At 40.2% G+C, this 12,016-nt stretch overlaps 1 protein-coding gene across 2 annotated transcripts; it reads right to left on the reverse strand.

Moving 5' to 3' along the window:
- Positions 1-3,492: 3,492 nt before the first annotated feature.
- Positions 3,493-4,984, reverse strand: Bex4 (brain expressed X-linked 4). 2 transcript variants are annotated; one of them, XM_070039013.1, is made up of 3 exons: positions 4,886-4,984; positions 4,333-4,397; positions 3,493-4,144 (listed from the first exon to the last, which is right to left on the reverse strand). In XM_070039013.1, the coding sequence occupies exon 3, from the start codon at positions 4,137-4,139 to the stop codon at positions 3,774-3,776; it is 366 nt and encodes a 121-aa protein (XP_069895114.1). In that variant the 5' UTR covers positions 4,140-4,144; positions 4,333-4,397; positions 4,886-4,984; the 3' UTR covers positions 3,493-3,773. The 2 variants fall into 2 exon arrangements, with proteins under 2 accessions (XP_069895114.1, XP_069895115.1); XM_070039014.1 differs by lacking the exon at positions 4,886-4,984 and adding an exon at positions 4,781-4,870.
- Positions 4,985-12,016: the final 7,032 nt, after the last annotated feature.

A 12,016-nucleotide genomic window follows, 5' to 3' on the forward strand; every position in this document is an offset into this window, starting at 1 on the left:
TTTCAAGAATATGCTTGACAGGAGTTTCTGGAAAGATTAAAGTAGGAAGGACTGAATGCTAGCTGTATTTGAAGCTTTCAACTCCTCTCCTGTGCTATTACATTTGCTTGTCCCTTTTGTTGGAGAACTCTTCCCCTACATATTGATTTATTCCCTCATCTCCCTCAGTCATTCCTCTGAGCCTTTTTTGTTATTTCTTCATTAAGCATATAAGTTCCATAATATGAGATTTGGGTTTTTTTTTTAATTTTTTGGGTGGGGGTCCGATCGTGGGGCCTGAACTCTGGGCCTGGGCACTGTCCCTCAGCTCTTCAGCTCAAGGCAAGCGCTCTACCACATGAGCCACAGCATCACTTCTGGCTTTTTTATTCTGCTTATGTGGTGCTGAGGAATTGAACCCAGGGCCTCATGCATGCAAGACAAGCGCTCTACCACTGAGCCACCTTCCCAGCCCTTTTGTTTTTTTCTTCAGCACTGTAATTTCTGATTCCTAGGACAGCTCCAGGCACAAAACTGATGTTTACTAATATGTGTTAAGATAAAACCCCTGCTGAATTTATGCATATTTGTGTGGGCAATAGGGATTATAAATTGAATGTGCTATCTCATGCAGTGGACACTAGGGGGTTTGTTGAATGAATTGAATGAATACAGCCTCTTCATGCATACACTAAAAAGTTGCAATATAAAATATTGCTTAATATAATGTACAGGTAAGAATCTAAGGAGATATGGAAAAGGAAATTTTGAAGTGTTGTCATATATTTCGTATTTATCTACTTCCCAACTATGTCTAGAGCAACACGCTACTTTTAACAAGAATTGAGCAATCAACACGAAAGTTTATTTTAATCTTATAATAGTTATTCTCCTTAGGCTGACAATGCTCAGATTAAATCATAAACTTGATTTGGGTCCTTGCTTTCAATAGTGATATCATACCTCAAGGCCTTTGAATAATATATTTTACAAAGGAAGGGTCAATTACATTAATCTGAATCAGGAACATCATTGTAGACAGAATAGCCTAAATTTGAACAATTTTTGTCAGTAGCTAACTGATGTGATAATATGGTAGACAGTATGTGTATTACCCTCTGAGACGGAGTCTTGGAAACTTTTATACCTGGGAATGTCCTCTAATCATAATTTCCTGACTTCTGTCTTGCAGGTACTTAGCATTTCATACTTAAGCCACCACAGCTGGCTGACAAACTTTTATTATGTGAGATCCACGCACTGTCATGCACTGGTGGGGATTCATTAACTACATCCTCTCAATATACAGAGAGATATTTGAGAAGAAATGCTTCCTCTTTTAAAAGATTTTAATATGTAATGAAGATGGTGTATCAGAACAAGAGCTGTTCTATCTAATAAATTGTATCATTCAACATTATACTGATTTTGAAATCAGTCTACTAAGTTGGCTCTAAGTTACTAAGCTCCATGTGGAAGTATTGTCATTACAGTGTCACTGGAGTGAGAAAACAAACCTCTTGAACAGAGAATTGGGAAATTCAGGACTGAGTGACCTTTTTCACTAATTGTATGACTTCAGGTAAATCACTTTCCTACCTAGTTTCTCCTTATTTGTGAAGTCAGATAGGTGTTGCTGAAAGTTTTCTGTGCTCTCTCTCTCTCTCTCCCTCCCTCCCTTTCTCTCCCTTCCTCCCTCCATCCCTCCCCCCCTCTCTCTTTGTATACACACATATACACATAAATACACACACATGCACAGACAGTGCACTACGGAGCTACATTTCAGCCCTTAGAAATACAACTTAAAGGTGGCATTTCCTACACATAAGACTAAGTTTGTGAAAATAATTCTAGCTCTTGACATTAGTGTTGGGAGACGGACTCTCTTGAGACTGGAACTGGAGATGGAACCCAGGACCTTGTAATGCTGGCCAAGTATTCTACCACTGACCTACACCCCAAGTTCTGAACATTTTTTTCTGATGTGACCCACAAAACTTTATTTCAAGAGCTATAATGGAGGGTAATCCTTACTTTGAATAACACTGGACTGGAGAGATATTAAGATGTTTTTATGCCCCAATATCCTAAACATCAAATTCTTTGTATTGGATGTACAGAAAAATAAGTCTCATATTTGTTGATACAAGATAAATATAAGGTAAATATTTAGCTGACAGAAAGTTAATATTTAGCATCCTTATGACAAAGTCCTATAGAAAATGTCCCAGGTCATATCTTTGGATGGCCCTAGTACTTGGCATCTCTCAACTTCAATGCCCTCATCTATAGAAGACATGACAACAGAATTTATAGGTAGAGGTGAAGATTTTAGGGATCCTCATGCTGATTAACATGCTGGTAGGGAAGAACTATGGGTCTTCAAGTTCTATGTAACCTATAGTCATGCTTTGTGATTTCACATGTGAACACCCTTCAGGTTGCCATTGTCCCTACCTCTTCTGAATGAGATGGTTTGATGTGGTAGGGGAGGGAGTCTTGGAATTTGGACTTGGGGCCTGAGTGCTATCCCATTGGCTCTACCAATTGAGCCACAGCTCCATTTCTGACTTTTTAGTGGTTAATTGGAGATAAAAGTCTCATGGATTTTCCTGTCCAGTCTGGATTCAAACTATAATCCTCCAATCTCAGCCTCCTGAGAAACCAGGATTACAGGCATGAAGTATGGGCAACTGGCAATAGTTTTGTGTGTGTGTGTGTGCCTGTGTGGTATTAGGGTTTGAAATCAGGATTTCCAGCTCGCTAAGCAGGGGCTTTCCTGATAAGCTAGGCATCAAGCCCCACTTTTTGCTGGCTACTTTTGAGATAGGATCTTGCCTCCAGCTCAAGCATGAGCCTGAAAAATGACGTATCTATATTAGGTTTCCCGTAGTTGCTGAGAGTCACACAGCATTATGTCCAGCTTCCCTCTGTGAGATGGAGTCTCACAGACTTTTCCCCCCCAGACTGGCCTGAAACTATGATCTTTCTTTTTTCAGTCCCCCATATAGTTAAAAAATTAGACATGAGCCACGGGTGTACAGCTAAGTTTTATAGTCCACTATCTTTTAAAAGTTTTCCCATCAAAATTACATATTCATCATTTTTCTATTATACTTAATATATGACATATACATACCTATATAATTCACCCCCAATATCACTTTAGAGTATAGAATTATCTAGGGAGCTTGTTAAAATGGAGATTCTGGAATTCCACTCTGTAGGTGGGGATGACAGGAGCCAGGGGTCTTAAATTCACCAACTTCTATTCCCCATGCGGTATTCATAAAAATGGTAGGCTCACATTCTTTGAAAAACTAAGATGCACATTTTAAAAATGTTATCAGATGTTGAATTATGTGTGATTCTTCCTTATTGATTGGTTGGGGACAATAAGAAAACAATTTTCAGACTAATACGTTTGAGTTCAGAGTAGCTGGGACAGAAAAGAGAGGATTAACAAAAAAATACGGACTGTGGTCAAAGAGGAACATGATGAAACACAAATTGCTTTTGAAAATGCTTTATTAATTTCAAATTATGAAAAGAACATTTTTTTTGAAAACACGTGAAACTGCCATGCTGACAGAAGCTCTTACATTAAGGGGAAACAATATTCAACTAGAAATTAGATATTAGAAACACTAGTAGTTTACAGACAACGTAAATCATAAAAATGCAAGCTTGTAAAGTGAACTATGCTACAGAATCTTGGACCTAAAAATATGTAAGCTTGTAAAGCAGTGACCATATTATGAGCTTCGGAGAGGAGGGGAAAACCTTAGGTTTCAAGGTATGAGGCAAAAGTCATAATGATTGTCAGGTTCAGGAGTTTGGAAGCGCATGTGATTTCTCACCTGCCTCTCCTTAGCTTTTTTCTTAACTTCCACCATTTGCCCTACACATCTTTCTACATCTTTTCCTCCCAATTCATTGCGATCAACATTCTTATTAGATATGGCCCATCGAAAATTAGGAACAAATCGCCTGACTCGCCCCCGTTTGACATTTCCTCCGGGCTTCTGGGTTTCACCTCCGCCCAGGTTGCTGGGTTCTTCCTCATTCTTCATGGAAGCTTGCTCCCTTCCTTCGTTTTCCTGTTGAGCATTTTCCACGTTGATGTTTTTTACCACTTGTATCTCTTTGGACGCCATTACTCCTAAGACATAAGAGAAAGACTGAATTCTTAGTGGGTTGTTCAGGACCACGGACAGAGGCCCCACTATGCAACTCTCAACATTCACAAGCCTAGTGCATCACAGAGGAGGCTCCAAGTCCGCTCCCCGCTCTCCTCCCAAACCCAACATATGCCGCTGTCACCCCTTCAGCAGTACCCCTCACACACACCTGGGCCTATCCTTGCCTCCTCTGCCGGAATCTCGTTTCGAGGTGGGTCGCTACAACACACAGACCTGCAGACAGACGGGTGGTGAGAGCCTGAGCTGCTGCAGCTTAAAACCCCGGCACCGCCCCCCACCTCCCACTCCCCATCCCCATTCCTTGGTCCGCAGCTCCTCAACTGGCACCGCCCCTCCCCGTCTGGCCTAGCACTGTCCCCTCGCCCCCCGACCCAGCGCGGTCCCCCTCTGGCCCCCGCCCCTGCTCTGACCACCATTTTCTGCACCAAGAAGACCAGGAGGGGGCGGGGCGGGGCCGTGGGAAAAGCTGGCGTTCATGGCGCAGGCAGGTGTCTTCACAGGATCGCAGCCTCAGGACCGCAAATCCGCATTGTCCGGGCCCACCACCGTCTGCTCCGGCCAACGGCCGCGCCAGGACACGCGGGCTGCAGCCTTACCCGCTGTTTCTCCGCCAGAAGCGGCAGGACCTGACATGGGGGTCGGCAGGCGGGGTCCGTTCTCACGTTCGATCCCACCCCCGGGGTCCCAGCCGAATCCCTCACCTTCTCTCCTCCGCCTCCGGGCGGCCTGGGAGGGAGCTAGAGAGCTGGCGGCTGTGCGAGCGCCTGTCGCGGCTGGCGAAAGAACTGGGAGCGTTTTATCTACAGTGAACGGTCACGTGAGGCCTGCATTACCGCCCCCCCCCCCTTGCTAGAGGCTCCGCCTCCGCACCCAGCCTCCTCTGGCTGTCCGTAAGGGGGTCGGGGGCGGGACGGTCTGGCCCCTTGCGCCAAGTCCTGATCATTGTCTGAGGACTGGATCCTGTTGCTCTTTGTGTATTCCTGGCCTTTCTCTGCCGGCCATGGAGGGGCAGTATCTGCTCAGAAGGCTGTTGATCATTCTCTCTTCTGTGAGGAATTGCTTATCTTTCTTCTCTTGTCTGCTCCTAGGATAAACCTGCTCTATGCCTCTACCACCACTACTAGGACATAATCTCAGCATTTAAGAAGAATGCATGAAAATCTCAGAAGTTAGTATAAAATGAGTGCAAGAATATCTATGATGAACATGTCAGCATTTTAAATACAGTATCTGCTCCACCTATAACATTCCCAAATTATGCTCCTTACTGCTACCAATGTCCACTATTTTCTCTATACAAAAATGCAAGGTGTGTCAGGAAATGATCAAGGACTACAGATTTTTTTCCTTATAAAATTTAATCCCCAGGGCTCAGAAGTGGCTCAGTGGTAGAGTGCTCATCTTGCATGCATGAGGCCTTGGGTTCAATTCTTCAGCACCACATAAGCATAAAAATATATAAATAAAATTTAATTTTGTTCCCTCTTTACTGAAAATTCTATGTTTTCCATTAACTTTATTTTGATTTTATACTATAGAAAATTTCAAACATGTAAAAATAGAAAAGAATAATATAAACCAATATCCTTATGATCTACCAGTTAAGTCACAGCCGTTTTATTTAATCTTCAACCTTACCCATTTCCAGCACTTGGAGATTACTTTTGAAACTGGTTCTAGACATAAAAACATGTTAGGCTTAAATATTTCAAAGTAAAATGTTGATCTATAAGATAAGGACTCTATATGTGAATATGTATATCAATATGTGTATATATGCATGTATGATTTGAGTTGTGTATTTGCATATATAAAGCACAATACTGTACAAAATTTAACATTTCACAATTCCTTAATATTATTTTATGACCAAGTTATGTTTACAGTCCTAACTGTAACAGCTTTTTAGTTGTTTGGGTCAATATCCCAGGAAGAACAGTGCATTTGGTTTGGATGTTAATCTCCTAAATTTCTTTAACCTATAGATTCACACTTATAAAATTTCAATTTAATTATTGATGAAGCAGTCATCTGTTCTACATTTTCCCACAGTCTGAATCTTGTTGGTGTCATCATTAACATATGCTCCTTTATTCTGTGTTTCCAGTGAAATGGTAGTTAATTCTACAAAAGCTTTATTTAATTTAGGCTCAGCCTCAGGTTCTTTTAAGAGATGCCCTTCCACTCTTGATATTTTATTTGTTAAAAAGATCACAAGTATTATCTATTTTCTGTTTCCTCTTTTTGTGATCTTAAGAAGAATATTTCTATAAAGAGACACATAATACAGATTCTGGAAGAGAAATCCAACAGTAGTGTCTTGAGATGATATTCTCACCTTAAAAGTTGTAAATAGTCATCAAGATAGGGAGTATCAGGTTAACTTTGCTTAATCCTTTCTCAAGACTCTGGGGACAGTGGTCTTTAAGCTGAAAAATTGGTCCTTGGAGTCTGAATATACAAATAAGGAGAGGAAGGAGTTTGGAGGTAAAAGAAGTAAAGTTTTGTTGATTTGCCAGGTAGAATGAGGACTGTAGTGAGTTTCTATCTCAAAAGCTTCTGTTTTTCTCTCAAGAAGGGAGAACAGATAATTAAGAATATACTCAGTACTCATTTTGATAGGTTTTGACTTAGTCTTCCTAAAGAATTTTTCTATTTGCATTCTTCATAGATTCTATTATACTTCAGTTAATTCATTTATTTTTTTCCGTTCTTTTTTTATTGTGAAAATACTGTACAGAGGAGTTACAATTACATGAGCAAGATAATGAGTACATTTCTTATTAAGCATTGTTGCCTCCTCCTTTGTTTCCTCTTCCTATCCCTTCCCATCTCCCCCTCCTCTGCCCCCCCCTTGCCCAAGTTAATTCATTTATAAGCACTTGGGTGCCACTCAGTGTGTTTACTTCTAGATTTACAGGCACATTTTAGTTCCCACAAATGAGAGGAACCATGTAACCTATGTTTCTCTGGGTCTGATTTACTTCACTCCAAGTCTTTCCACTTCCTTATGAAAGGTTCAATGTCATTCTTTCTGATGGATGCGTGGAATTTCATTGTGTGTGTGTGTGTGTGTGTGTGTGTGTGTGTGTGTGTGTGTGTGTGTGTGTGTGTATACATATATCTCACATTTTCTTGAGCCATTCATCCACTGAGGTGCATCTGGGCTGATTCCATATCTTGACTATGGTAAATAATGATGCAACAAATATGGTTGTGCTAGTGGCATTACTTCAAGGGGGTGGAGAATCAAGAGGAGAGGGGGTAGAAGAATGAATGGGGGATATGAATAGAATACAGACAGAATGCATTGTATATGCCACCAATCTGAGAAAAATAAGGGAAGGGGTGAGTGGAAGGGGGAGTGAGGATGTTGAAGGGATGACACAGATCAAGGTACATTTTATACATAAATTGCATTGTTAAGTGACAAAGGTACATTTTATACATAAATTGCATTGTTAAGTGACAAAAATTAAATATATAACCTAAAAATTAAGAAAAGTGAGTCAAGGTGTAGAATTGGGAGGAGTGGATGAGAATATGAAAATGGATAGGGATGACATTGATGAAGAGGCACTATGTTCATTGTAAGGTATATTAATTGTATATTAATTAATTCATTGTAAGGTATATTAGCCAATGAAGAGAACACCATGCGCTATTCAGGCAGGAAAAGAAGTTTTGTTTTTTTGTTTGGGTCCGGTCATGGGGCCTGAACTCTGGACCTGGTCGCTGTCCCTCAGCTCTTCAGCTCAAGGCTAGCGCTCTACCACTTGAGCCACAGCACCACTTCTCGCTTTTTTCTTTTTGCTCTTGTGGTGCTGAAGAATCGAACCCGGGCCTCATGCATGCAAAGCAAGCGCTCTACCACTGAGCCACCTTCCCAGCCCCAGGAAAAGAAGCTTATTTACCGAACTGCTGCTCCCCCATGCATTGTGGAGACGCATGGCTGAAAAGGAAAAGGGGGGAGGAAGAGGGGTGACCCACCTTTGGGCCAGGACTTATCTAGGCCAGGGACAGTAAGAGGTGTGGCCAGGTGGGGGAAAGGTATGGTCACACTGGATCTGGATGTGACCTCAGGGTCTGGGACCCTCTTAGGGTCAGATGGGAGGCATGTGACCAGAGGTGGCCCAGGATGTGACCTAGTAGGAGGGGAAGGTGACTGCTTCCAGGTCTGCCAGTTACCTAGATAACAGATACTGGGTGGAAACTTAGCCAAGAGGTAGGGAGGTGTCCCTGTGCAGACCTTACATTCATAAACTGCTCTGTTGAGTGGCAACTCTTTTGAACAACTACCTAAATAAAATTAATATATATTTTAAAAAGAATATTTAAAAATATGTCTTAAAAACCCAGGAGATTAGGAGTTAAGAAGCATGACTTTGAGCAAGCTAATGGCCTTGGACCTGTTCATTTCCCCCAGTACCGAGTTAGTCTCAGGAATTATATCTCTCGATTTCCTAATGCATTTCTTCTTTTCCTGTAGTCAGGGAAATAAGGAGAGGAGCCAGATGACCTTGCCTCGAGCCAAAAAGATATTCTTGAGTTCCTTCAGTTGGGAGATCTGGAGGAAGGAAGACACTCAAAAAGAAAAATGAAATTTTTGTTTAAAAGTTTTTAAAGTGTGTAATTCAAAGTAGATTGGCTAGTAAAGTGAATTACTTATTGGGCTAAAACTACAGCTGTGAATGTATATTTGTATCTGTTTCTATCATAGTCATATGTTGATAGAAAGGCACTAATATTTTATTTTCTACTATAAGTCTTAGATCAAATACTAGAGTAAGTGATTCCTCTTTGGTTGAGGACAATTTTGTAAAGCAGGGGTAAGACTTGAGTTGTTATCAGACAATACTCATGGAGCAAGCCACATGCACATGAGCTCTAGTCAGAAGAGTCCTCTCCTGCATTAATCCTTTGTTGTTTTATTGATTTTTTTCCTTTGGTGGTATTGAGGTCTAACACTTGAGCCACATCCCTATCCCTTTTGTTTTATTGTATTTTTCACATATTTATCTGGGGCCTCAGACCATCATCTTCCCATCTCCAGTGTAACTAGAATTACAGGTGTCTACTACCACACCGAAAGTAAGATTTTGCTACTTTTTGCCTGGACTCTCCTAGAACTGTGATCCTCCCTTATGCATCTCCTTGCCTTTCTGGGATTTAGGAATGCACCACTATGGTGCATCTCTGAACACCGTTAGAGATAAGTCCATAAGTGTGCATAGGTTATTTAAACTATATTCAAGAACAAGTCCAGGTGACTGACAGGTGCCAGGAATGCAATCTTCTACATTCTCCTTTACCTTTATATTCATTCAGCAGGTGTTGCTGTCTCTTCTAAGTATACTATTTTCCTCTACTGAACTAAATTGCTGTTTCAAAGGCCCGATGATTTATCTGCACTTCCATTGGGTCAGCATGTCATGCTTTCACTAAGAAATATGAATAAGGTCTTTATTTGTTATTTTATACTTACACATCAACAAATTAGTATTATGCTAATGCTGCTGGACACTGGTATCAGAGAAGTTTTAAGAAGGCAATCCTTTTGGGAGAGAGATGGATAGAGGGAACAAGGGGGAAAGAGAAGGAAAGGGAAAGAGAAGAAAATAATATGTTCACTGCTACTAGATTAAGGTAGTAGAGACTGAACCTGCAATATGGATTCACACTTACCCAAATCTCACTCCCCAGTTGAGGAATATGACTTTCCTGATAGACTGGAAACTACAAAAATTCTTGCTGAAAATATATTCAAATTAATTAAAGGTGTATTCCTTCTGATTCCTTCTAGGCCATACTTAATTGAGTCAGGTATAAGTTGTTAAATATTGATGTCCTTAGTCTTGAATTATGTTATTATGAAAACAATATCTAGAAATTACATTTGAAAAGTCCAACAGAAATTATAAAAATTTTACCCATAATGTACTCACTATGATTTGTTGTGTTTGCACTTTTTTGTGTGTGTGCTGGTCCTAGGACTTGAAATCAGGACCTGGGTGCTGTCCTTGAGCTTTATTGATCCAGGCTATCACTCTAGCACTTGAGTCAGCTCCACTTACAGTTTTTTGGTGGTTAATTGGAGATAAGCATTTAACAGACTTTCTTGCCTGGGCTGGCTTCAAACTGTTATACTCAGATCTCAGCCTCCTGGGTACCTAAGGTTACAGTCTTAAGTCATCAGTACCTGGTTTTTGTGTTTGAACATTTTGATTGAAATATAATCTTATATAAAATTTCACTGTTTCAAAATAGACAATTCCGTGTTTAAAGCATAGTCACAAGGTTGTACAACCACCCTTACTAACTATGTAATACCATTGTATGTCCATCACCCTTACGAATGATCTCTTGTAAAGGAAGCCCAGTAGCTATTAGTAGCCATTTCTGATACCTTTGTCCCTACAGTTTCCAAGAACTGCTAATCTACTTTTTACCTCTATGGATAGAGACTTTTTATTCCAATGGAACAATCCAGTAGGTGGTGTTTTGTTTCTGGCATCTTTTACTGAGCATATTATTTTCAGTGATTTAGCATGCAGAAGTATTTCATTATTTTTGTGGTTGAATAATATTACTTGAATGGATATATCATAGTTTGCTTACTGTTCATCAGTTCATGGGCATTTAGATTGTTTCGTTTAATGCCTATGGTTAATAATCATTCTATGAACATTTTATACAAGCTTTTATGAGCATATGCTCATGTTAGTTTTCAGTTCTCTTAGGTATATACCTAGAAGTGGAATTTGGTTATTCTGTCAATCTGTTTTTCACAGTGACTGTTGACTATCATCACCAATAGTATATGAAAGTTGTAATTTCTCCACAACTTTATCAACACTTGTAACTTTAAGTTTTTAAAACAATAGCTATACAGGGGCTGGGAAGGGTCTCAGTGGTAGAGCACTTGCTTTGCATGCCTGAGGCCCTGGGTTCGATTCCTCAGCACTACATAAGCAAAAAGAAAAAAAAGTCGGAAGTGGCGCTGTGGCTCAAGTGGTAGAGCGCTAGCCTTGAGCTGAAGAGCTGAGGGAGAACACCCAGGCCCAGAGTTCAGGCCCTACGACCAGACCAAAAGAAAAACAAGAACAAAAACAAAAACAATAGCCATGCAATGGCATCTGTAGTTTTGAGTTACATTTACTTAATGACTAGCAGTAGTAGGCATATTCTCATGTATTTATTGTCCATTTGTGCTTCTTCCTTGGAGAAATGTCTACTAGAGTATTCTGTTCATTCTATAATTTGTTTAGCCTTTTGGTTGTCAAGTTGGATGACTTCTTTATATATTTTAGACTTTATTGCTTATCATAAGATGTTCTACATGTAGTATCTCTAATCTGTATCTTAAAGTTTTAATAATTAATATTTTCATGTTAGCTTTCCATCACTGTAATAAAAAAAATCTATGATCGCTGTTCGAAGCTGGCCTGGGAAAGAAAGTTTGTGAGACACTTATCTCCAATAAACTACGCAGAAAAAGCCCAAAATGGTTCAGTGGATAATTTTGGTAGAGTATTATTCTTGAACGAAAGAAGCTCAAGGACAGAGCCCAGGCCCAGAGTTCAAGCCCCAGGACTTCCCCCCTGCAAAAAAAAAAATCTACTTAAAACAGAAAAATAAATTATTTTGCTTCACTGATTTAGGAGTTTAGACCCATGCATGGCTACTTAACTTTGTTGTATTTGGTGTATCTGGACCAGCATGGTGAGCTGTGTGTGGGTGTGGGGTGTGTGTGTGTAGTAGTAGTAGTAGTAGTAGTAGTAGTAGTAGTAGTAGTAGTAGTAATAGTAGTAGAGCTGCTCATCCCATGTTGG

This window comes from Dipodomys merriami, unplaced genomic scaffold, assembly GCF_024711535.1.
Source record: "Dipodomys merriami isolate MVZ:Mamm:240054 unplaced genomic scaffold, mDipMer1.0.p SCAF_3, whole genome shotgun sequence".
In the NCBI taxonomy this organism is placed as follows: Eukaryota; Metazoa; Chordata; class Mammalia; order Rodentia; family Heteromyidae; genus Dipodomys; species Dipodomys merriami.

What these genes read in the sequence shown, in the direction of transcription:
- Bex4 (XM_070039013.1), bottom strand. Translation starts at nt 4,139, where the DNA reads ATGGCGTCCAAAGAGATACAAGTGGTAAAAAACATCAACGTGGAAAAT.